The 27104-nt window shown below is 33.6% G+C and overlaps 1 protein-coding gene across 5 annotated transcripts in view; it reads right to left on the reverse strand.

Annotated features, from left to right (window-relative positions):
• Nucleotides 1-27104, reverse strand: part of NIPBL (NIPBL cohesin loading factor) — a 192893-nt gene that overhangs the window by 43081 nt on the left and 122708 nt on the right. For all 5 annotated transcript variants that reach the window (XM_007961396.3, XM_007961399.3, XM_073014794.1 and 2 more), the window contains 19 exons: nt 25456-25638; nt 20690-20887; nt 20360-20431; nt 20170-20259; nt 18669-18772; nt 18096-18182; nt 14841-15072; nt 13956-14107; nt 13344-13424; nt 12710-12810; nt 11243-11381; nt 8886-8968; nt 7472-7604; nt 6472-6615; nt 4242-4331; nt 2977-3191; nt 2774-2876; nt 1473-1571; nt 1232-1378 (listed from right to left, as the gene is read on the reverse strand). In XM_007961396.3, the coding sequence (XP_007959587.2) occupies nt 1232-1378; nt 1473-1571; nt 2774-2876; nt 2977-3191; nt 4242-4331; nt 6472-6615; nt 7472-7604; nt 8886-8968; nt 11243-11381; nt 12710-12810; nt 13344-13424; nt 13956-14107; nt 14841-15072; nt 18096-18182; nt 18669-18772; nt 20170-20259; nt 20360-20431; nt 20690-20887; nt 25456-25638 (2453 nt within the window). The remainder of the gene's footprint in view (nt 1-1231; nt 1379-1472; nt 1572-2773; nt 2877-2976; nt 3192-4241; nt 4332-6471; nt 6616-7471; nt 7605-8885; nt 8969-11242; nt 11382-12709; nt 12811-13343; nt 13425-13955; nt 14108-14840; nt 15073-18095; nt 18183-18668; nt 18773-20169; nt 20260-20359; nt 20432-20689; nt 20888-25455; nt 25639-27104) is intronic.

The following is a 27104-nucleotide window of genomic DNA, read 5'->3' on the forward strand; positions in this document are numbered from 1 at the left end:
AGGATCTAAGAACTAGTATTCAGATAATAATAGAGAGTGTTAACCTGGGTGAGATAATGGTTTTGTTTATACAGCACAGTATCATTTTTTTGGTGATTCAAACTGAAGTGTTCACAAGAAAAGTAGTAAAAAATATTTGACTTAAAATAATTTAGCAGAAAGTACAGATGAAGTATGGAGGTAGGTACAAGGGTGTTCACTGTACTATTTTTCCTTAACAAACTTTCATATTTAGAGTTTTAAAAATAAAAAGCATCAGACATGCAGTGTGCAAAATTATTAATCTCCATTATGTGATTTTAGCAATTCCCAAAATATTTTAGGATATTTTACTAGGGTTACCAATACCAGAGTTCATTAGGTATTTGGGAATCCTGTGATGGAAGCCCTAAGAAGGAAAAAAAATTTTCCAGCCTTTCTCTAAATTATTTGTTTCTTAACCAAGATTTATGCCTAGTTGAAGCTAAAAATTACTCTATACTTCTGTCACACAATGTTCTGATACTAGGCCAAGGGTGACAAAATAAACTCTTGTCATTGAGATAATACTTGATTTTGTGCACTAGTACATCTATGTTGAGTTCTACAGTAAGTCAATATGCCTGCAGTGGGTAGTGTGGAGATTCCACAGATATTTCCTAATGCCAATGTTTCCTTTTATTTTTCAGAAAGATGCTTCAGAGCCAGAGAATTCCATGATGTATGCAGAACTTCTTAAGTTTGCTCTTAAACCTCAAAGAACTTTTGGGCTTAACTTGTAGATATCTGAGCTCATCATTACTCAGCTTTAAGGAAACAAGAAGATGCACATAAGGGATCCAAAAATATTGTCAGATACCAACGTTCTGTACTTGTCTCTCACTGAAATAATTCTTCTTATTTATATATATACATACATACATATATACATAAAATCACTCTAGATTCTTGTTCAAAAACATTTAACTATCCCATGTGGTCCCTATCATCTACTCATTGTAAACTGGTGTAATTAAAAAGAAATAGCAACTGAAAAAAGGAATCCAATTATTGCCAATGATTTGTTTTATGATACTGCAAGGGCTATTCTTGAAAATATGCACTTGTTTAGAAAGTGGCAATAGTTCATAAATTAGACAATATAAATATATAATTGGTACATTTATTTTTCTAGCTTAACACTTTAAAACAAAACATGATACTTGAACGGCAAAATTATATTCATGAATCATTATAAAAATGACAAACATACCAATATTCTTTCAATCAGCATATCATAATACTGTTCAGCAAGCTGAGGTCGACAAAGGACAAATCGACCTAGTAATTCTACTGCTGCTTCTCGGACACTAGTCGAATTATCCATCAATCGTCCATGAACACCTCGTTGCATATCAAGCTAAAGAAAAAAGAAGAAAAAAAAGCAATTTATACCTAAATAGAGTGAATATTCCAATTTGAATAGAAAAGAAAGAATCATTTTTGCTCTTTACCCTTGCTAGAATACTGGGGTCTACAGCAACAACCTCAGACAAACACTTCATGGCTTTTGTTCGAACAGCAATGGCATTTTCACCAAGAACTCGTAAGATCTGCCAAGCAAACATTGACATTTTCGTAAATTTTAGAATACATAAAATATAATTAAAAATAGCATGAAAACATGCAAAAGAAAACAAATCTATTATTTACCTCTCTTTAATCTGTATATAAATGAGTAAAGAATCTTTTCTACTGATTAAAAGTGTAACTTAAAGATCAGTACAGGTGTTAAGTATACAGTCCATACTTTGGAGCCTTTCCTTTATCCAATTAAACCTGTTTTTTAATTGTTATGCTTCATTTGCAGAACCTGTAGCCCCACTAAAACCTTGCTATGTGTAACTTGAATCAAAGATATTTAGTGTCATTTAAATCATAATTTGGTAGTTGAATATTTTGTATCTTATTTTATTATTTTATTTTATTTTTTGGGATGGAGTCTCGCTCCGTCGCCCAGGCTGGAGTGCAGTGGCGTGATCTCGGCTCCCTGCAACCTCCGTATCCCGGGTTCAAGCGATTCTCCTGCCTCAGACTCCTGAGTAGCTGGGATTACAGGCACGTGCCACCACGGCAACTAATTTTTTGTATTTTTAGTAGAGACAGGGTTTCACTGTGTTAGCCAGGAAGGTCTTGATCTCCTGACCTCATGATCTGCCCGCCTTGGATTCCCAAAGTGCTGGGATTTAGTTAAATGTTTTTATAATGTCACTTACTCTACTGACACCATATGTGTGGTGCATTCATACAAATATATATGTATCAGTTTATTTGTAAAACAAGAATATGTAAAAGGGATGTAGAACAAGGACTTTTTTTTTGAGATGGAGTTTCCCTCTTGTTGCCTAGGTTGGAGTGCAATGGCATGATCTCGGCTCACTGCAACTACCACCTTCCAGGGTCAAGCGATTCTCCAGCCTCAGCCGCCTGAGTAGCTGGGATTACAGATGCGTGCCACCACGCCCAGTTAATTTTTGTATTTTTAGTAGAGACGGGGGTTTCATCATGTTGGTCAGGTTGGTCTCGAACTCCTGACCTCAGGTGATCCACCTGCCTTGGCTTCCCAAAGTGTTACGATTACAGGCCTGAGCCACTGCACCTGGTCGGACATTTTAATACAAAACCTTAAAACAAACACTACATCTATGATCTTTTGAGTACTGTACTCAACAATGAATGACATTATATACTACTCACAAGCATCCAGAATCAGAAAAATCAACATCACTGTATAAGGAATTCTTGTCCAGTTTACCTGTGTCAAATAAATATCAAAGCTCTGGGCAAACGGCCTCATGGAGGCCAAGTATCGAACAATCAAGCAAGCATCATCATAGTCCACAGTATCAGAGTTCATCCTGCAACAAAAAGTCATTAAAAATTTATTTTTCTTTTTTGTAACTTAGGTATCTAGATATCAAGGAGATAAATGTAAACTGTTTTCTCCTTGGATCTTACTTTAATGTGCTAAACTGAGAAGGTGTGGTTTTGATAATGCTTCTAAGAAACTTTTTTCGGTTTTCAGCTCGATGCATAATTTGGCCAGTTGTCTCAATTTCCTTTGCATGATGTGTTCCTTCAGATGATTCTTCATCTTTTTGTGATTTCATTGCTTTTTCTGTTTCCAGAGTCGTGTCTCGAAACCACTGGGCTATATAAAATTTACGAGAAAACTGGAAAGAAATTAGACAGACTTGAGCTTGATGAAATTAGCAACAAGATTTCCAAGTTAAGTAATAAAGTTGGAGTGCTCACATTACAGGAATACAAATATTAAAATTTACTTTATAACAACTCCCATGTGATAAAAACAGATTTTAAGAAAGCCAGAAAATTTAGAATATCCTAAATGTTAGAAAACTTATTATTTTACTATGTTCCAATACTTAATGATATCAAGATAATCTGATAAACACAAGTGTATTAAATATAGAATACTATTATCAACTACTTAATCAAGGACAATATCATGACAAAATTAGATGATGGGTCAACTAGGAAAGTTTATATCAACTGGATAAAATGCTGAAGGTAGAAGAATTCATCTGTTTTCAAATGTTAGTTCTCCAAGAAACACACAAGACAACTGTCACTGAAATAGTTTAACACTGAGACACACCTGTAAATCTGTTCATTTGAATACAAACTGAAAACCTGCAGTATTTGGCTGAACAGCTTAGTGGTATCCCATTTCTTTCAATTACATATCCCATCAGTTAAAAAATAAAATAAAATACCTCTATGTATAATGTTCTCAAATAACAGTTCATAAATTTTGTACATGAACCTCTCATACTAATATTTTGGTTATATTATGTAACATACATGAAATAAAAGTAAAATTATATTTAAAAAATATATATATAAAAATCCAATGGTTTATTTTTACAGGCTTATAGATCATCTCGTGTACCACTTGGCCCATACTTACTCTGAGAACCAATGACCTAGCCTAGTCTCAAAGATCACTTATGGAGAGACTTCCAAATATTTCTCTTGTCACACAATTTTAGGACAGTGCAGTATCCTTAACCAGAATTCCATATAAGACAAATCAACCCAAAGCATTCTTTTCTGTTTAGATTATCAAGTATCCCTTTGTTTTGAAGATAAATATTCCAAACAACTTAAGTTTTCCTCTTCATCATCCTACCTCCCAATTTTCTTAAACCCAATTTAAATAAACACTTAATATCTCCAAAAAAGGTAGAAAACAATCCTACCACTAGTGAAGGATCAGTCTCAGTGTTTTCATCCAAGTAATCAAGCAAGGCTTTTTGTAATTGTTGGATTTCATCTTCCCCTCCTGAAACCTATAGAATAAACCAAATAAGAACAAAAAAAGGTATTACTGGTGTGCTTTTATAAATAATCTAATTGTAAACACAAATCTCAGGGAAAAACTGATATTAAAAATGAAAATACAACCACAGTTAACTAAAAGGAAACAGAAAAATAGTATTTCTGAAAAATATTATATATTGGTAGCTGAAGTTTGCCTTTTTTGTTTTACTTTTTTTGAGATGGAGTTTCACTCTGTTGCCCAGGCTGGAGTCCAGTGGCACTATCTTGGCTCACTGCAACCTCTGCCTCCTGGGTTCACACAATTCTCCTGCCTCAGACTCCCTAGTAGCTGTGACTACAGGCATGGCCCACAATGCCTGGCTAATTTTTGTATTTTTAGTAGAAACAGGGTTTCACCATGTTGACCAAGCTGGTCTTGAACTCCTGATCTCAAATAATCCACCCTCCTGAGATTATAGGTTTAAGCCGCTGCAACCAGCCTTTGTTTTTATGACCTACATGTCATTTTTTTTAAAAAAGAGCTCATAGGTAGTTGACATAAAAATGATCAGAAAAATGTGTTAAATCTTCAGAGGTAGGAAGAATTTGCTTTTGGAAATACGCGTTGAGAGTCACGAAAATTTACAAATGATCCTTCCCCTTGAGTTGCACAATGTATAATCAATATAGCCATACATGGCAATAAGAGGTTCCAGGCCCACTTTAAGAAATACAGTAAGTCATCCAGTAACTAGATCTTTGTTTCTACATTACAATTCACCAATAAAAGGAACCAAGATTCCTAGGAGAAACAGCTGATCCCAGTGCTAGGGTAGGGAAGGTAAAAGATCTGCCTGAAACACCTTTTTGTTCTAGAAAGCAAGCCCTCAAATTATGATGGGAACATATCAAAAGGACATAAAAGCCAGCTTCAAAGGGTTCTCATTGATCAAATCTAGGATGATATGAGCATTAAAATAATGACAGCAACAAATTATAATTTACCAGAGTAGGTACTGTAGTATTATATTAGATGTTAATATTATATTAATGATAATTTTTTGCTTTTGATAATTGTACTATAGATATTTAAGTGAGAGCTCTTGTTTGCAGAAATATACACTAAGCAGTGGCTCCCAAGCTTCAGCATTCACTCATTAGAATCACCTGGAGGGCTTGTTAAACCAAGAGTTTTTGATTCAGTAGGTCCAGGGAGGGTCCTAAGAATTTGTATTTTTGTTAGAAATGTACTTGTTAGTTCCCAGGTGATTTTAATATTGGTGCTACTTGTCAAGGGGATCACACTTTGAAAATCACTGCATTAGAGAATTCAGGGGTAAAGAGGGAATCACGTCTGCAACTTCAAGTGGTTCAAAACAAAATTTTAAATAAATGCATATACAGACACACATACATCTATATTTTGAAAGATGATAAAGCAAATTTTGTAAATTGTCAATAATTGAGGAATTTGCAAGAAGTTTTTACGGGAGTTCTTTGTAGTATTCCTACAATTTTTCTCTAAGGTTGAAATTATTTCAAAACATGAACTATAGCAAAAAAAAATTAGAGGCATTTCTACCAACATGGATATGATTATGAGCATAAAAAAAGACTAGAAAAAAATGAAAACAGAAGTTGTATACAGTAGGATTAGAAATCATTTCCTCACCAGTTTTCTCACGTAACTTTATTACTACCACCTTATCCACATTAAAAAAAAAAAAAAAAGCAATAAAACACTTTTTTCCCCCATATGAAAACTCTCTAATAAAGTATAAAAAAGCTCTCCTCACATCTCCTTGGTATGAGAAGATACATAACATTCAAAAGTACAAAACAATCTTATTGGGTATGCTAAATCACCATTCAGTAAATTAAAAACTTAATAAAATTTATGTTAAATCAAATATAAAACACCATTATACATTATTAAGAGTACTTCACAAAAAGAAAGTAAATGATTTATATGAACCATTCAGAAGTCCCTGTTAGACTAAACAATTCGTTCTCGGGTCTTAAAATTTCTCACTGGGGCTTTGAAAAGTCCACTTTTAGAAGTAAAAATCTTACTTTGAATCCACAAAATGAAATGCAAAAGTAATAGAAGGACATCCAAAGAAAATAACTATTATTTATTCTCACAATTTTAATCCTGTATCTTAGTACCTGTTTTAAAATGCGTTCTATAGATCCTTGATCCATTTTGCTTGTAACAGCATCTTTCCTCAGTCGTGCAGCAACGGTTCCAAGGTAATCAAGAGATGCCACTCTTAAAGCCATCTCTGTTGACTTGTTACTGAACTGATGAACCTAAATATCAAAATAGTTTTTGATTTAATAATTTATAACAATATATTTTAAATAGCAATTTATCATATAAATTCCCAATCTAAATTGTATAATTTAAAATTTAAACTTTTTTTTTCCCCTGTGATACTGTCCCATAAAGTCATTTTTGCCTTTTGATTTTCTGGAATCTGAACATTTTCATGTGACTAAAAAAATTACAGATTAAACTTCCTTAAGAACAACATAACTCTTTAAATATGTAGGCTCAACTGTATATTTGCACAAAATGTGGTATTACTGAATACAAATTTCTAAGGGTGGAATTCTGATGCCCATAAAAAGTTATTATAGTTTCAGAATAGTATTAACATATTTTCCCATCCACAAAAGGTCCCAGAAGCTTTGTAACAATGTGTATTGTGCAAGTTCAAATGTAGTTTAAAAATAAAGAGAGTCACAGTATTTCTTTGCATTTACCTATTGCATTACATGAGGATTACAAAATGTCATGTATTTGTATAAATACTCTTAAAGATGATAAGGAGTCTACATTAATCATTTTCATGCTTTGAAATGAGTAACTTATGACTCACTGTTGAGATGCTTTTAACAATATAACATTCCCCCTCACAAAAAAAATTGTTAAAGCACTGTTTTCTTATCTTATGTAATGAAATGAAAGCACCAAACTTCACAACATTTGAAAATTTTCTACAAGGTACTGACAATATTGTGTACAGTTACGCACATGCAAAAAGAGATGCAATGTTCATATTTCCTTACACATTTTTAAAGAATTCATCATCTGTGAATCAGAGTACATCCTCATTATGTTGTCTTCTAGTAATCTAATAATCTTTAAATGCTATACTCTTACCAACAGTCTCCCTAACAAACTAAGGAGTAGTTCAGCAGCTGGCCATTCAGGCTTATTGACTGTTGAAAGAAGGTCTTGAACAAAATTTTCAAACAGTGGTCTGTAATCTTCTTCACCTTGCTTACTACCACATCTGTTCAAAAACAATGAAAAGGATGTCAATTTAGGTGACAACATATCAGTCATCTGTCTACCAACATGACTGAAATTGTTAGCTAAGTTTTCTTTTCTCTATGTTTAGTAACAAGATATATTAAATAAAATATGGCTTTAAATGAGTCTATTTCACAAACTCCACTTTCTCCTTAATTAAAGGGAATTCATTTATTAACCAAAACTAATACTACTTTCTTGCAAGTGAAACACATTTAAAAAAAAATGACCACTGTTTTTCTACCTACAAGATTACCACAAATTCTTCTTTTTTTTTTTTTTTGAGATGGAGTCTCGCTCTCACCCAAGCTGGAGTGCAGTGGCGTGATCTCGGCTTACAGCCACCCTCCATCTCCCAGGTTCCAGTGATTCTCCTGCCTCAGCCTCCCAAGTAGCTGGGCCTACAGGCGTGCACCACCATGTCTCGCTAATTTTTAAATTTTTTGTATTTTTAGTAGAGATGGGGTTTCACCATGTTGGTCAGGCTGGTCTCGAACTCCTGACCTTGTAATCCGCCTGCCTCGGCCTCCCAAAGTGCTGGGATTACAGGCGTGAGCCACGGCACCCGGCCAAGATCACCATAAATTCTTATGGAGGCTAGGCTGGGTGCGGTGGCTCACGCCTGTAATCTCAGCACTTTGGGAGGTCAGGGCGGGTGGATCACCAGAGGTCAGGAGTTTGAGACCAGCCTGACCAACGTGGGGAAACCCCGTCTCTACAAAAAATACAAAAATTAGCGGGGCATGGTGGTGCATGCCTGTAATCCCACCTACTTGGGAGGCTGAGGCAGGAGAATCGCTTGAACCTGGAAGGTGGAGGTTGAGATGAGCCGAGATCGCACCATTGCACACCAGCCTGGGCACCAAGAGCGAAACTCCGTCTCATTAAAAGAAAAAAAAAAAAAAATTCTGATGGAGGCTAAATAACATCTCTTCACAAACTTTCCTATTCAGGTACCATAGGAAAATTCTCCAAAATTTACTGAAGACAAATTACAGAATTTTAATCTAGTACTTTAATTTCTGGAGTCTAACAGATAAGCAAATTCACAAAATTTTAGATTTTTTCCCCCCGTAGTCCCATACCAATTTCAGATTTTTAATACTCCAATTGCCTCATTTTAAAGATGAAGAAACCAAGGGTCAGGAAGATGTATTCAAGGTTCAGATTATGGCAGGAAATTGGATTCATCTTTTTTTAAAAAACGAACTATGCTCTATACTGTGGAAAGAAAAACCAGATTTATATTAATGTTACTCACTTTTTAAGGAAGATGGAGAGGAAGTTTTGGGCTGTTCGCATAGCTGTTTCATAAGAGTTGGTAATGACAACATCCTGGTCAACCTAGAATGAAAAAAAATGAGTTTATAAAGATACAAGAAATAATAAGTTAGCCCTGTTGCTATTGTCATGTTATTACTGAAGAGGGGTAATACATTTAAATACTAAAATGCTTAAAATATTCTATTATATATAGACAGAAGCCAAAATTAGCACACTAAGCATATGTTAAAACTTTATAGAAAGAAATAAAAATACAGATAGAGTGTTATTAAAATATGTAACAGTAACAAATGCGGTTAACAAATTTAATATCAATAGTTGTTTCTGGTCAGAACAGAAAGAAATGGATTGAAAATACAAAAAGAATTTAGAAAACATATATCAACCTCAAAGTTTAAGAAACACATAATCCATACAATCAAAAAAAAAAAAATCAACGCCTTCATCAGAAATTTAAAGATTAGGATATAAATAGTCAATTCATATAACTACAGGAAAAGGGGCTCAAGCTCACTAATAGCCAGGAAAATGCAAAATAACATGAGTATTTCTCAACGACCATAATTTTAAGTAAGAAGTAGGGCTATAAACTGAAACACCCCTTTAGTAAGCAAATTGACAACTTCCAGTAAAGTTAATGCCTGTATACTATCTTAATTCTACTTCTAAGTATATCTAGAGAAACTTTTGCTCTAAGTTGTGATTCTATGATATGGTGTTTTTAATTCAAGTAAAAAAACAATCTAGTATGAGTTGTATGTATTAAAAGTGATGTTGAGTGAAAAAAATTAGCTGTAAATATGTCATCACTGTCCTTTACGTAAATTTTAAAAATGAAATACTTGTATATCAAATTTACATAAAAAGAATTAAAAGAAAGAAACAAACATATTCATCATACTTGTCACCACTGGTTAGGAAAGGAAGACTAGAGACAAACAATGGGATTGGGATGGGAGAAATAAAGAGGATCTGAACTTTTCAGGTAATATTTGACTTTCTTTCTTTCATTCATTCATTTTTAGACAGGGTCTCATTCTGTCACCTAGGCCGGAGTGCAGTGGCACAATCTTGGCTCACTGAGTCTCGATCTCTCAAGGCTCGATCGACCCTCCCATTTCAGCCTCCTGAGTAGCTGGGATGACAGGTGCATACCACCACGACCAGCTAATTTGTGTATTTTTTGTAGAGACAGGGTTTTGTCATGTTGCCCAAGCTGGTCTTGAACTCCTGGCCTCAAGGAATCTGCCCGCCTTGACCTTGCAAAGTGCTGGGATTATGGGCATGAGCCAAAGTGCCTGTCCAGTTATTAATAATTATTATATATTTATCATTATTCCCCAAAAGATACACACATATGCTTGGCTCTAACAGTAGATAAACAAAATTATCTGTTTCTCTTAAACTTTTTTTGAGGTAAAAGTATACACTTGGAAAAATTCTAAACATCTCCAAAAGCTATAAAACCAAAAGCAAATCTTCAGCATGAGCTACCTATTAGGGAGGGAAGAAACTCATTTTCCACATGAATTTAATGTTATTATAATCCTATGTTATGCATTTATATACGGGTTCAGCATCCCTAATCTGAAAATCTGAAATGCAAAATGCCCTAATGAATATTTCCTTTGAGTATCATTTTGGTACTCAAAAAGTTTCAGATTTTGGAGCATTTCCGATTCCAGATTTTTGGATCAGGGATACTCAACATGCACATATATTACAGTGTCTTATTCAGTTTCACATTTAGTATCTCACTGACCCTTACAACCTGGTATAGTAGTTTCGATAAATATTATCACCCCCATTTTACAGCTGAAGAATGAACTCAGAAAGATTAAAATGATTTATATGTTTTATGACTGGTAGATAGAACCAGAACTCAACTCTTCCAACACCACGTCTAGTGCTCCAAAAGAACCTTAAAGCCCAGCCATGAACCTCTACTTAAGAACACCAGTTTTGGCCAGGTACAGTGGCTCACGCCTCTAACCCCAGTACTTTGGGAGGCTGAGGAGGGTGGACCACGAGGTCAGGAGTTCGAGACCAGCCTGACCAACATGGTGAAACCCCGTCTCTACTAAAAATACAAAAATTAGCTGGGCGTGGTGGTGTGTGCCTGTAATCCCAGCTACTCAGGAGCTTGAACCTGGGAGGCAGAAGTTGCAGTGAGCTGAGATCGTGCCACTGTACTCCAGCCTAGGTGACAGAGCAGGACTCCATCTCAAAAAGATAGAAGGAAAAAAAAAAGAATTTCCGTTTTATGAGAATGACAGAGAATACAGATGTTTCCTTCAATAAAGTACAGTTGTAAACCTTTAATAGATTCCTTACTTTTTTATTTGAATCTTCTTCTGCATTAGAGTCCTTCTCTGATGATGGTAAGTGTACCACACACTGAATAAGTTGTAAAACCAGTGCTGTAACCATCTGAATATACATAGGTTCTCCATCCATATCACTACTGTTTAACCTTTAATGAAGAAAAAAAACTTGTATGGAGTATCAAGATACTCTCATTTAGATGTCATCTATTGTCTGAAAGTTTCACGATACTTTGTTTGCCAATATTTCTAGGCATGATTTTAGCGTTTATAATAGTGTTCTTATGTGTAATTATTTGTCATAAGTTAGCAAAAACATCAAGTAAATGCCTAGGCATGCTCAGATAATTAAAACAGTCAAAGGAAAAATACAGTATTAATAAAAACTTCTATGCTTTACCTACACTGCAGATAAAAATTCATAATAAAATACTAAACATTTCTCAAAATGATTTTGAAAATGATAAAAGTCTTCAAAGTTTCCAAATGCCCATATATTTTGCTACTCATCTGTTGAATCTGTTATTCATTTGGTATTAAAATCTGCTACAGCTCTTGATCATCTGTGCTAGTGTTGGTAGTATAGATTATAAAAAATTAATGTCCACATCTTTTGTTCTATAGATATTGTAAAAATCTAAGCATTCTTTTATATGTTGATAGTTTTTCTTCAGGTTTAACAGACAATAAATGTTTATCAGTATACAATTAGTCCAAAAAATGATTAAGATAAAATAATTATTTTAGAGAAGAAGTCTTCAAAGCAATCTTAAAAATAATCCTATATACCACGTCAACACTTTTAATCACTCAGGAATATTAAGATAATTCCGGTGATTATCTATAATGGCAAAGACAATAATACTGACTATAGCAGTGGATAACATTCCTTATTAACAGTGTGCTTAGTGATTAAAGAGCATTTAATCCCCATGATTATTCTCCATACTGCCATTAGAGTAATCTTTGTTTTTTTTTGAGACAAAAAAATCTTGTAAAATCCTCTTTGAACTGATCTGATTCTTTTGAGCCATATTTGCAATAGCACTGACTAGTGGTTTGTAGTAAGGAATGATTTTGCTCTCCAGTGCCTGGAGATAATTTTGGTTGCCACAAGTGGAAGGAGGAAGGGTGTCTATTGGCATCTAATGGGTAGAGATCAGGGATGCTGCTAAGCATCCTATATTGCACTAGACAGCTAAGAATAACAAAATGTTATATGGCCTAAAATGTTAACAGTGCCAATTATGAAAGACCCTTCCACAGATCTTTACCTTTGAGAATCAGTGAACTTTTCTAAGCCCCCTAAATATGCCATGTTATTTCACACATCTAAGCTATTCTTCATGTTGTTCTGATGTAACTGCCTAGTTTTTAATTATTAAAGTATAAATCAGACAGAATGAAGAATAAATGTACGACAGTTCAATATAATGGGGGTTCTTCATTATACTTGACCTCTGTTGTAATTAATTACCTGAAGTTCCTTAAACTCCTCTTGCTGGTTGGTAATCTTGCAAGTGAAGTAAAAATTTCTTCCAAAATTAACTGCCTATGCTTTTCATATCTTGAGAATACCTGTTTAGTAATTATAAGATTCCAAGTTAAACTTATAATTAATAGAAAACGAACCAAAAAATAATATCATGCGGTTAAAAAAATTACCTGCCATTTAGAATGAAAATGTTTTCAGTATCTAAGGTAAGTTGCTCAATTTTCCTATCATTAATTATAACATTCTTATAGAAGTCAAAGAGTACACTAGTTTCATTTAAAGGACTATGATATCTTAGCTATAGACAGACAAGATTTAAATGATTTTAAACAATTCTAACTTTATTATAAATATCAAGGAATTATTAGCTGAAATATTTGCAAATATTTAGAAGCGTTTCAAATGTGACAGAAACAGAATAACTCAAAACATTAACAAAACAGAAAAATAAATCCTCAATTCATAAAGTCTAATAAGACTTAGTAAAACAGTCCTTAGATTGAAATGAATGTACTGAAAACCAGGTACCATCATAACTTTTTGGAAGTTTGGATTAAATGACACCAATATTGTTTTATTTGTGGGGTAACTAAAAATACAAATTGATTATACTTACTGCAGTGACTAACTTAATGGCACACAACTGTAGTTCACTGACATTTTCCACAAAAAATGGTGTTATTCCCATAGATGAAACCTGTTTAAAAGAAAAGAGTAAGTAGTATACAACATTAGTTGATTTCAGTAATTCTATCTTACTTAATTCCAATACATTCATAAGCTTACTGGAAAACACTAAGGCGGCATTTTTTCTTCCCGCCACCGAATCAGCATCTATTCTTTTCTCTGTTCCTCTTCATCCTCAAAGCACATTAGCACATACAGCAGGTACATTGTTTCATAGCTATCAGTACTCTAATCTCTACTTTTTGAGTTTATAAATGTCATAGGAATATAAAGAAATAACAAACAATTAATATCTGCATGAAAATATAACCTACCTTTCAAAGAATTTAGAGTCTGGAATTTACACTACATTTATCTGTCTCCTGATAAAATGTCTTTTTATAACTCCTGAAGTTTTATTTCTTCAATTTAGATATAACATACTCTTAATAGGAAAAATTACTGATAATATAGTGCTGGTCTTATTATTGAGTGTGCTAGGTTATACTGGACTCAATCATTTAGTTTAGAAATATACGAAATGCTTACCAAAAAAACTTACCTGAAGAATTGTTGTGTCTGTAAGAAGTTGTATCTCTAGCAGTTCTGATAAGCTGCTAACAATGTCACAAACTTTGTTATAAAGCATTACTATTACTCTCTGCTTATGGGTAGAACATTTAGCCCGTTTTGCTTTTGAACTTAATAAGCCTCCTAAAATGAAACAAATTCAAGACAAGGAAAACATCAAGTTTTAATAATTTTTAATAAACAGTACTCAAACTGTTTTTGAATTAAGAGAACACAATTTTTAAGCTACATAAAAACAGAATCTGGAAGATAAAGCTTTTTATTTATTAAAATAGAAAATTACTCTCTAGAGATATTCTATTAGAAACATTCTTGCAACAGATAATCTTCAGGGGCTATTAAATCCTTGTATCTAAAATATTATTTTATCTTGATTTCTACTTTTCTCCATTGCAGCAGGATAGTAAGATTATATTTCCCTTTAAATTAATTTTCAATTATACAACAAATCATCAAGTTCATTATTCAGGAACCCAAGTTTGACCTTACTCCCTTCAAATGTATACATTTCGTTGTTAATTTATAAAGGTTAAGAACAAAAGGAGTATTTATCTTCAATCAATCCATTTTGTAGACAACTGCTTTTTTGGGTAAATTAGGGGGAAATGATAAATGAAACCAGAAGGTAGTATTTTCTGAGATTTTCCCTGACAAGTAGAAATAACTTCTATTATATATAAGTAGTTCCTAAAGAAATTATGACTGAACAAGTACTATATTCTAGTCAAATCCATAATCAAAATCAGTGTTTATTACAACTTATATGATTCAAAAATTTTGGTGCCATTTTAAGTCCTATTTTGACTCATCTAACATGGCAAAAATTTACAATAATTTTGATATTATACGAACTAACCTCCATGAGGATCTAATCTGTAAACAGGATCATACTGAGGATAAAGTGTATTCTGCAAATGAAATTTAGTGTACTGTATAACTCTTTCAATTACATCCTCAATGTACACAGCTTTTGGCATGTTAGGGGATGTCATAATGTTGATAGTTGTAAGACAAGCATCTGCTGATTTTGTAACTCTCTCCATAATAAGGTCTCTCCATAACCTTTCTTCTTCTTCAGTATCGTTATTCTGTAAAACAGTACATTGTTAATGAAATGGAAATAAACACATTTATAGGTTTAAAATATACATTAAAATTATGATTTACTTGATTTTCACTGGTGGAAAACAGTGTTATGATGTGTGTTAATTCTTTAAAGAATATCCAGAATGAGGTACAAATACTGATACTACTTTGAGCACAATTTGTGTTTCAATGTTTTCAAACTTTATATACTCTACCTCATTTCACCACTAGATGACACCCTACTGACAAAGTTATAATTATCTTTATCCTTTGTGTGCTTTATCTATCTATCACTTTAACTGTATATAAATTAATTTTGTGTTTTGGGTATAAACATTATGATAGTTTAAAAACTTTATAAATTCTGCTTGCTGCTGTGATGACAAAGCAAAAGTTAATGACAAAGGGTAAAGACTTACTTAGTACTAAAATGTTACTGACAATCATTCCTAACACCTGCTTTTCAACAACACTGCTTCTGAAACTGAGATTAAAAAGTAGTAATATGCAGACTAATGAAGACATTTTTTAAAACAGATAATTTAAGAACTGAGAGAAGACCTTATTTTAATCTACACATCAGTAACTTGACACTGCAATTAGGAGTAATCTCACTGTTAAAGTAAAAATCCTTCTATCACATCTTTAGTTATGAAATATAAACTATATTATAGGACTACTTCCAGATATATCCTATTCAAAGCTTATACACTGGGAAAATGAACAAAAACACAATGTATAATATGTAAAGCAGACAGGGCTTTCTGTTCAGTAATGCCTAAAAACTCACAAAGGAAAGATAAAATAGCTTGTCTTTGATGCAGACATTGCTGTTTGTTTGGAAGAATCAGTTAAGGAGGTTCATGATTCATGCCAAACGTTAAGGCTATCTACAAAATATTAAATACTGTTACAGTTTTTTAGGAATGAAAGTAATTTCCTTAAGACTGAGTCAGCCAGCTCTCCAGAACTCTAGATTTCTGATGATGTTTCTTGGTGAAGTATCTAAGTAACTTGTAGACTAACAATCGAGTAGATTGTTACTTTAGGTTTCTCTAAGTCCTTTGTTTCTATGATGCAAAAAGTAGTTTAAAGAGAGGGCACTTAAAAATATAAATATACTTAATAATCCAGAAAACTACCATCTGAGATTATTTTTCTACATATTTTATTCTAAGAGTGTCCAATCTTTTGGCTTCCCTGGGCTACACTGGAAGAACTGTCTTGGGCTACATATAAAATACACTAACAATTACGATAGCTGATGAGCTTAAAAAGAAATTGCAAAAAATCCTCCTGATGTTTCAAGAAAGTTTACAAATTTGTGTTGGGCTGCATTCAAATCTGTCCTGGGCCACATGGGCCAGTGGGCCACAGGTTGGACAAGCTTGTTTTATTCCATGGAGATAGATCTCCTAGCAATCCTGTGGCTTTTGCAAACACCAAGAGCATTTCCCTCATAAGACAAAATGAAATCTAGTGTTTGTATTAAATATATATACTACATATGTATACATGAGAAGCATATATATCAAAAGTGTTCAAAATGGTTATTGCTAGATTAGAATATGGCTTTTTTGGTGCTTTTCGTTTTGGAAATTTTCTGCAATAAATATGTTACTTTTATAATCAGGCCTTTAAAAATAAAGAAAATTTGGCTAGGTGTAGTGCCTCACATCTGTGGTCCCAGAGCTTTGGGAGGACAAGGCAGGAGGATCATTTGAAGCCAGCAGTTTGAGACTAGTCTGAGCAACAGAGTGAGACCTTGCCTCTACAAAATATTTTAAATAATTAGCCAGGCATTGTGGGGCATGCCTGTAGTCCTAGTAGCTTGGGAGGCTGAGGTGGAAGGATCACCTGAGCCCAGTAGTTCGAGACTACAATGAGCTATGACTGCAGCACGGCACTCCAGCCCAGGAGACAAAGCAAGACCCTGGCTCTATTAGGAACAAAAAAAAAAAAAAAAAGAAAATTTATCAACTCAGAACTTATTAAATGCCTATAAGCATTAGTGTTTGCATTCATTAATGTCAGAGATATCAAGATCAATTTGAATGCACATATAATTTACAGTCCACTACAATGCTAGGAAGGCAAATCCCAGGAAATTTACTTCACTCAATAAACCATTGCAACCATGTTGCTACTGCTTTTGATATAAACATATTAAAATATAGTAACAGCGGCAGTTAACATTTACTGAGAAGTTAAAGTATGCCAGACACTGTTATAAGTACTTTACATGAATTAATTCTTTAATCCTTTTAACAACCCTTTGAGGTAGGTATAAAAATGGTATATAAGGAGTAATGCATATTAATTAAAAATTAGTATACATTCAGAAATCATGATAAAGTTTCTAACTATATTATTTCTTCAGGAAAGGTCAACAAAAAGAATTACTACCTATCATCTCATAAATCAAAAACAAAATTTAAACATTCATACAATTACATAAGGAAGAGCATAAACTAAAGAATGGTCCCTGAAACTGACAAAAATTTTCATGTCTTTACTGTTCTTTATGGCAAAGCTGTGAATTGACAATATGTAACATTAATTCTGAATTACTAAAAGTGAAGTTTTATTAGCAATGCTAATGAATGTAACTAGTAATTCATGCTAACATGTTCAAATTAACAAAATGTGAAATTTCCCCTGCACATGAAAGTCATTTGTGAAAAAATTCACATTAGTCCCTCCCTAACACACAGATGATAGATTCCAAGACCTCGAGTGCATGCCTAAAACTATGGATAGTATCAAACCCGATATACACTATGTTTTTTCCTATACATACATACCTAAGATAAAATTTAATTTATAAATTAGGCATGGGAAGAGATTAATGACATTAATAAAAAATAGAACAATAGACTGTAATAAAAATCATTCACCTACTTTCAGCTCACAGTTGACTGTAGGTAACTGAGACCATGAAAAATGAAACAATAGAGAAGTGGGGGACTACTATAGATCTTAATAACATTAAGGGTAAAATTAACAGTATGGATCTTAAACTTACATGATTTAACAAAGTAGAAAGCTTTGACCCATCCTGAATATTCTTCTCCAAGATATTTAGGACTTTCACAGTTTTGTCAGTTGAAAGCTAAAATAGCAACATAAATTCTTTTATCAATCACTGGTAAAAGTTATATACTATTCAAGAAACAATCTGTACAATTATTCCCTTTGAGCTATGGAGGAAATAGCATTGTTACCCTCTTAAAGAGTAAGAAAACTTTCCCACTTAGAACTTCTACTCACGACCCTAAATGACTAAAGCAAATGTCAAAGAAAAATGTAATGTATTTCTGCATTTAAATAATCTAAATATTTGAGAAAACGAAAAAAAAAAACTCTGAAAAAATTAAAGTCCATGCCCTCTTTCAATGCAGGAATATGATTCTCTTTAGAATAATTTGCAGAATACTTCTTTTATTCTTTTGTAAAAAACAAAAAAATTCATTTAGACTCTCAGAGGTCAATGAGTTTTCTTTTTACTATTTACATAAATTTTATAATTTACCCTGAAAACTTTAATTTCAAATATTTCTATGAAGTAAATGTATACATTTTTATTTTGGTGAGATACCTTATCCATTATACCCATTGCTTTTATTTTAGCGGATTCACTGCCAAGTTCATTAAGCTGATGTTTTCCTAATAGCAGTTCCTGAGGAATTTCATCATCATCACCTGCAAAATCAAGTCAAATAAACAAGTTTAGGTAAACGAAATAGCTCCAAATGTCAAGCTTAACTTTCTAATAAAATTTTTAGACACACAAACTAAACAAATAACAACCTAAGAGGCCTCTATATATAAACCTCAAGTAAACCCGAAATGAAAAAGGACAGAAATTGAAGTCAGATTTATGACAAAAATGGGAACATGAGATAGGTATCTTATCTTTATTACTTTAGATACACTCTTGACTCTTTTCAACCACACACTCTGCCTCAGGACGTTGACCTGATCGGACTACATCAAGAGTCTCCCATGCCCTCTGGCTTTTGTTTGGGTTTGGCCAGTAGGGTGCCCTGTTAGAAGATTAAAGAGTGTAAGGTCAAGTATTTGTATCTCTTACTCTTTGCTTACAAGGTCTCCTCAGGCTGGCTCTGTCCCCTGACCAAAAGGTATTGTTTCTTTCCAGGCAGTCTACTCTACAACTTTTTTTCTTGCAGAATGAGTTCTGGTGACTTTTCTGTAGCCTCACTCTTTTGGTTTAAGACTGTTAACCTTGGGTTCTGGTACTATTTTGCCTCCATCTTTTTAACTGGTCTCTTTGTAAATAACTCCTCCTCATATTATCCTAATTTGAGAGTGCCCTTTGTCCTTTTGGGACCCTAAATGATACAGAAGACAATTTCTTAGCATAGAATTGCAAAGTTTTAAAAAAGATGAAACTGACATTCTAAATAATCAGCAAACAAAATGATAGGCAAGTAATTCTCACAAAACAAATAACTTATTTTACCAGCTGAAGGTGGCATAAGATTGTTAAGAATAGCTCTATACATTGTAAGCAGTGTTTTTATAAACATATTTTAATATTTATAGATGTAATCTTTATGTCATTGTAAAAGTAATATATGAATATAACATTAATCCTACTGTATTCTAATTGGTTTACTATTTTGGTTTCCATATTAGAATCTGTATTCCCTAAAGCCAGGTGTTTGGGTTTTACTTATTTTTGCATCTCTAGCACTTAACATACTACTGGCATACAGTAAGTATTCAATAAATATTGGTCATTAGAATAAATGAACAGAAGAATAGATGCTTATTTCTGCATATTTGCTCCTATCCGTACCTTCATTATCCAGGGCCTATTCAAGCCTCCTCACCTGCATAAAGACTTTCTTAATTACTCTAACTTATTCAGGATTCTTTAGATACTATTCAGACTTGATTAATCTATACTTGAGATTTGTACTAAAGTTTTTAATTTCTTGGTAACAGACTAGATTTGACTTCACAACTAGATTTCATTTCTTGATAGCACGGAGCATGCCTCTGTATCCTCTGGAGTAACTGACAGAAAGTTAGACACTTAGAGTATGGGTAAATGTATTTTAAGTTGATTTTACCAAATGCAGTAAAATCCATATCTTCCAAATTATCCAAAATATTCTCTATCGAGGCTGTGAATCTCTTAAAAGTTGAAGAGTCCATCATTTCTGCAAGAGAGAAAAATACATTCATTATTCTCACATTCCAAGTAGACATGTGAAGCTGAAGAATATGAATAAAGACAAATTAAATAAACTAAAGTGTTACCTTCAGGTGTTAGTTTTGGTTCATATGCTTTCCTTTTCTTCTGTTTTTCTTTTTTCTTCATTTTCCTAGCAACTAAAATGAACAAGAAGAAGTACTGAAATGCAGGAATGACAACTTAAAATAATTCCATTTTTGTTTCTAGTTTTTTTCCTGAATGTTAAAGACTTAAACAATAATCACTGCACATAGAAACTAAGTATTTTTGTCTTAATTGAAAATTAGTTGTTAATTAACTCATAAAAAGATATAAAATATTCTTCAAAAATATTTTGACTAAGCCCTAAATTTAAATTGGTTTATGTAAGAAATCCGTTGACACTGATGAATTACCCTCACTAAGGCTGGGAGGAGGAGAATAATCTTCCATGTCAGAATCTGATGGACTTCGGTTTCGATAACGACCACCACCTGAACTCCTTCTTCCTTCATGAGAGTGGCCACTTCTCCTATGATCCCCAGAGCTTCTTCTGTCACGCTCTTCATATTCCCAAGCTTTATCATCATCTTTTTTATGTCGTTTCCTAGAGGCTAGAAGCAAATCCCCATGACAAATAATTTACCTCATTTAAAAAGATGATTAAAACTTGTACTTTACAAATGAACCACATGGGGAAAAAAATCTTCATTCCATAGGGTCTAGGAAATTCAGAGTGATTTTGTCTACCCAGAAGTTTAAGTTATGATATAGAAAGAGTATCACTAATTTTAGCACAATCTACCCAGATTTTAAGATCTTTACACGAACTCAGTATTTATTCCTAATAAATACAGATAGAAAGGTTCTTAAAATTAAACTATGGTGTTCATTTCAATGACATTTATTCAGCAAGTCAGTAAGGGTTATACCTAAACTTCAAGATTAATTGAGGCTGTAAAACAAACTATGTTTAGGAATTGGATGAAAAACAGAACCACCTTAAAGCATGTAGATTACTGATAGGGAGCAGGGTTTGGAGAAGTCAAATTTGAGAAAGTGTTACAGAATATGGGTAACCATGTACACCATCAATTAATAGCTAACTTAAACCCACAACTCACAGTGATAAATTCCATAAGCCCTGGTGACCTAACAAGACAAGCCTACAGAGATAGAATAAACCTGTACAGTTGTAAATACTCACATAATGAATTCAGTTCTCCAACAAAAGGCTTGCTTAAACCCAAGAAAAGTTTCTAAGCTTATGTATGCTTCATAAGCATGATTATATATGTTACCTTCAATCTTTTCCCCATCATTTTAGCATTCTGCTAAAATCACCCGTACTGACAGGAGCCTTTAGGCAGACCTGGCAAACAGATTTCATCTGACACATCAACTCTCATCAATTGGCAATAGCTGCCTAGAATATTATGTTGAAAATAACTCTGAGCTCTGAGAAAGCATCATAGTTCAGCAAGAAAGACTGATTAGAAATGTCTGCAGTAAGAGCTGGGGGGCACTATAAGTGACAAATATTTACCATGTCTGTTCTAGGATGTAGTAGGTACCACCAAGTTAAAACCAGCGTAGAGAAGCAATGTGTCCTACCTTGAGATCATATACTGGTTGTTGTTGTGACCACTTGCTGCTGACAATGATAAACTTTCTAGTCTGTTATTTGACTAGCAACTGCTCTTTTCTGAATCCCTAACTATGATAAATACACAAATACTTAAGACAAATGTTTTGCTTAACTCCCCTACTTGGCTTAGATGTAAGGATGCCAACCTCTGGCCCAGGCACTCTATGCTTGTGCCAGTGTCTTCATGTGTGGGTAATAAATGTCTACACTCTGGCTAATCTTATTCTTAAATGCTACCCTATCTATTCTTGTTCAAGAATCTAGTTTGGTTTCTGGTTCTGGACTCTTCTAGCCAATCTAGGAACAACATGGCAGGAAAAGGTCATTATGTTTCCTCTTCTTTATGGTCACAGGCTTGGAGAGCAAAAAGGTTCATATAAACCACAAATGTAAATGGATATAAACATCTGGGATTTTCTTCATAATTAGGTATGAATTTGGTTATGAGGTATGTGAAGAGTGATAGGACTGTTCCTCTTTTATGATTATAGTATGCTCTAGTATATTCCTTTAGTGACAACTTGTTTCATACACTAATATAAGTAGGCTGTGTGTATGTATTTGTGAGAGAGAAACATGTCATTTCTATATAGAATTCCTCAGATTTTTTTTCACAAGTACTGAAATGCCTAAATTTCAGTACTTAGGGATGGCAACTAATAAGCAAACTACTTCAGAAAGCACTATTTTCTCACGGAGGCAGAGAAGGGGTCTTGCTATGTTGCTCAGGCTGGTCTCAAACAATCCTCCCACCTCGGCCTCCCAAAGTGTTGGGATTACAGGCATGAGTTACCGCACCAGAAATTAGTATTTTACAACCTCAAATATGACCTGCTTTAGTCTTTGTACATTTTAATTAATTTCATAAATCCATTTCAAGCATTCAATCCTATGAGTAGAAAATGCTTGAAAAATCTTATAGTGGTTTGTAATTACATAGAATATGCTGTATTGGTGGTAACTATCCACAGATCTTGTAAATCTTTATTTCACATTCATCAAATTTTAGACAATTTAGATAAAAATGGGGTGACATTAAAAAAAAAACAAACAACTTCCATAACACATTGTGTTATAATGAGGTTATCAGGATACCAACTCATTGTGGCTAGTTTATTCTTTCTCCATTTCTCTCATTACCTTGGAATAAGCAGGGGAGGGGAAAGGACTCAAAAGAGAGGTATGTAAAATATGATTTGGGTGTTCTCTCTCCTCTCTTTCCAAATTTCACCTATGTACCTCTTGAGTTTCTTACATCGTCCCTCTCTCCATTTCCCCCAGGTACCCAGTGACCTTACATTTGTGCTATGGCCATCCAAATCTGTGTAGTCCAACTTCCAAAGTTATCCTTCAACATTTTCCCCTAACCTTCAACAAAACTATTTCCTTGGTTTTAGATTTTGAGAAACCAATTTGATTAAACTGTTAAGTTTCAAAAAGTCTCTCTCTCTCTTTCTCGAAGCAGCATAATGCTTGCAACTTAATGTTCTCATAATAGTTTCACATTTTGTATTGTGCTATATTTTCACTACACTGTTTCTGTTGTGGTATAACAATTGGTTGTTTATGTGAACAACCATTTGGACTTCTTTCACTACTCAAATCAGTGGCTCCAGTGTCCACTTTTCTATAGTTACTCGTATAGAAATAAGTGAAGAAAAACAGGAAGCTACTCTTGACATCTCTTTAAAAATCTAGAGAAACTTTCCTTTCTTCTAGCAGTGGGTGAAGCTCAGGTTCTTTAAAATAAATATTACCTTTCAATATAGTTGGGCATAGATATAACAGGATCCATGGCTTTACAACAAAGCTACATGCCTCCATAAGACGAGACAAAAGCTTTCATGATAGAAAGCAAGGGGAAATGAATGGTGGCTGCATTGGTGACAAACATGAGGGATGTGTGGCTCTACTCTCCACTATTTTATATTTCATGGAGATTTCTGATGATGTTATCCTTTCCACTTAACTATGAGACAGCTTCAGAAATCTTTGCAATTGAGTAATGGAGGCAGCCACTATCCGTCAACTGGATTTGAAATGTTATTTGAAATCAAACTGGAATTCAGGGACTCCTCCTTCTTGGCTATTCTAGATATGGGTGATATGTTTATTAGAGGGAAAGAGGCAGAGTGGTAAGGCATGTATATTAAAGGGAGTGAGTTCCTGGGCCCCATGTTTCTTTTATCTTCTCACCTTCCAGAGCTAACCACATCCCCATATGACCAAAATGTCTGATCGTAATAAAAAAAATTAACTTTAGCCATTTTAATATACTGTGTATCAATACATTTCATAATACAAATTATAACAATTATACATGATTAAATGTTGATTAAGTTTGCTGTATATTTTATTTCACTTTTAAAACCTTTTTCAGATTTGTTCAGTATTCATAGTCTACTGCTCATAGCTCAAGAGCTCACAATTAAAAAAAAATCAGTAAATTAACATTAAAAACTTTGGAGGAGGTGAAGGGCTTCCATCAGCAATATACATTTAAAAATGGCGGCATGCATCTGTCCTTCCTGCCCTTGCTTGTCACACCTCAATCTATGGACACTAGGTGGAAAAGGTAGAACACTGGTGGTCTTCCCACTTCTTTTGGTCATTATGACTAAGTCAGTTGGCACACAAGTGAAGATCTCCCATAGTCTGTTTCCACTGAATGCCGTTTAAGTCAAACAAGGTTGCTGACCCCTCTTGGCTAGGCTCAATTCTCTTGCTCCAGAAGAAGGAAGATAGGGATAAAAGAGAAGAACTTTTTCAGTGGACCAGTAGGAAGACAGGCGAGGTATAGCAAGTCTAGTGCAAAGACAGGTGATCACAGTGTTGTAGAGAGGTAGCTGTGTAGTGAAGAAGCCAGCTCTGGAAAACAGTGAAACAAGGGAGGAATTCCAGGACACAGCTGGGCAAAAAGGAGAAGCCAGGTCCAAACCACAGAGATAATCTGCAATGTGGCTAATCCATTCATAATTTAGTGATAGTATGGTTTTAAATATTTCTTCATCTGGCTATCTCCTACGTGTCCTTCAAGACTCAACTCAAGTGTCACCTCTTCCAGTAAGCATTCCCTGAGCCCCCACTCTGATTTTGATGCCAATCCAATGTGTTCCCATAGCACCCTGGATTAACTGTTATCACTGTACTTTTATCAGCATACTGCAATTATTTATTTACATACTTCCCCCATTAGACTGAAGGCTCTTTGAAGACAGGGGCCATATCTTATTTGTATTTTTACTCTCAGTGTCTAGCATATAATAGGAGCTCAATATATGTTTGCTGAATGCATACAGACACATACCTACCTGTGTTTTAAACTTAATTGTAGCTCATTTAATATTTTTTCTTGGTGCCAACTGATCTCATCTTTCACGCATTTTTAAAGTATAGAGAAAAAAACTTACTATACTGTGTTATTAAGAATTAAGGTGACTGTGCTCTTGCTAAACCCCCAAATTATAAATGAGAAAAACACATCAACCTGCTTTTAAACTCTAAAATAATAACAAAGAGTTCTGTGATACTTACATTCAAAAGCTTCATCACTATCATTATCTTCATCTGAACTGATTTCAGCATATTTTGGCTTTTCATTAACTGTGCTACGCTTGCGTTTGTTCATTTTCACACGTTCACAAAGTGGCATGGTGGACTCAATTTCTGCCAGGAGTTCAGGGGGTAATTCTTTTAACACTGATTGATCTATACTACCTATTAATGAAAGGTAAACAAAAAAAAAAAATGTAAATCTGAAGATAAAAGGAAAATTTTAACTAAATTAGCACAATAAAAATATTAGTATTTATGTTTTCTAAGTCACCTGTTTATTTTAATAGAACACAACTATAATACTCTTAACCCTAAAGTGACAATATAGTTAATATATATGTATGTGTACATATATACATATAATTATGTAACAACTTTAAAAACATGATACCACCATAAAAATGAAAAGTAATTATATAATAAATTTTTGATATAATGTCTTCAATTTGTCTGCATTGACTTAAAACTTTCTGAAACTAGAGATTCACTGACATTTGCAAATGGATTTGCAGTAAGAAGTATACTTCACATTCTTGGTAATACATAAATTTTGTTTTGTGTAGGTCTGCAGTAGTTTGAATCTAATGTTACCCCTCAATACAAGTGAGAAGTGTTGGAAGACACTTACCACTCCTCCTCCTTTTCTATGATCTTGGCAGTTGTGTATGGTGGCTGAGACAAGAGCTTTACATATGCTTTTACCTATCACTGTCTATTTGAAGGCATGGTAATGCCTTTAGCATTATGGAGAACTTCTTCAAACAGACAAATCAATATATACAATTTAACTGAAGACAAGAGAAACATGTAACATAGGATAAATAGATGACAAATATTTTAAAATATAAATGTCTGTATCTGAAAAGTACATTTCAAGTACTTTTAGAAAATTCAAGTTCATATCTTCCCACGAAAGAGTCAAGACAATAAAAAATAAGACAATAAGAGCCATTATACTACTTAATCCTACACACATACACACAAACACACACAAATAGTTCTTACAAAGAAATAAACTGTGACTATCTTCCTGACAGTTTAAAAAATAAAGTAGAAGTAGAAAAAGCTACTTATTCAGGATTATTTGTCCTTAATGATTACTAAAGATGGCAATTTTAGCTTCCTTTACTTACTTTGAGTGGAAGTATAAAAAGAAAAATCTTACCTGATAAATTTTATGAATTGGGAGCAAAGAGTACCTTTGTGGTTTATAGCAGGAAATATTAGTAACTTACAATCAACATTAATACTATCCTTTATAACATGCAAATGATAATAGCGCTTATGTAAAGAATAAAAATTAATCATGACAGAAAAGTAAATAGCTATCAAGAAGATTAAGACAATACAATCAACTAACTCAAGATGGAGATATAAAACATTAATCTTAATGGAAGAATAACCTTTTAATTCTTTCAAAACTTTTATTCAGTATCACAAAGGAGTTATTTCAGTAACTTTCAGGCTTCTGTTCTTCTAAGGACATGCACAGCAATAATTTTACCCAACAAACATGCAATACTCATGACTGGTAATATCCCAGACTTCAATTGCTAAGAATTCTAACTAATGTTGAGTTTAACTTCTGTGTCATTTTGAAATCAGGTAATATTTCTCTGTATTGGCTT

Source organism: Chlorocebus sabaeus, chromosome 4 (assembly GCF_047675955.1).
Source record: "Chlorocebus sabaeus isolate Y175 chromosome 4, mChlSab1.0.hap1, whole genome shotgun sequence".
Classification (NCBI taxonomy): Eukaryota; Metazoa; Chordata; class Mammalia; order Primates; family Cercopithecidae; genus Chlorocebus; species Chlorocebus sabaeus.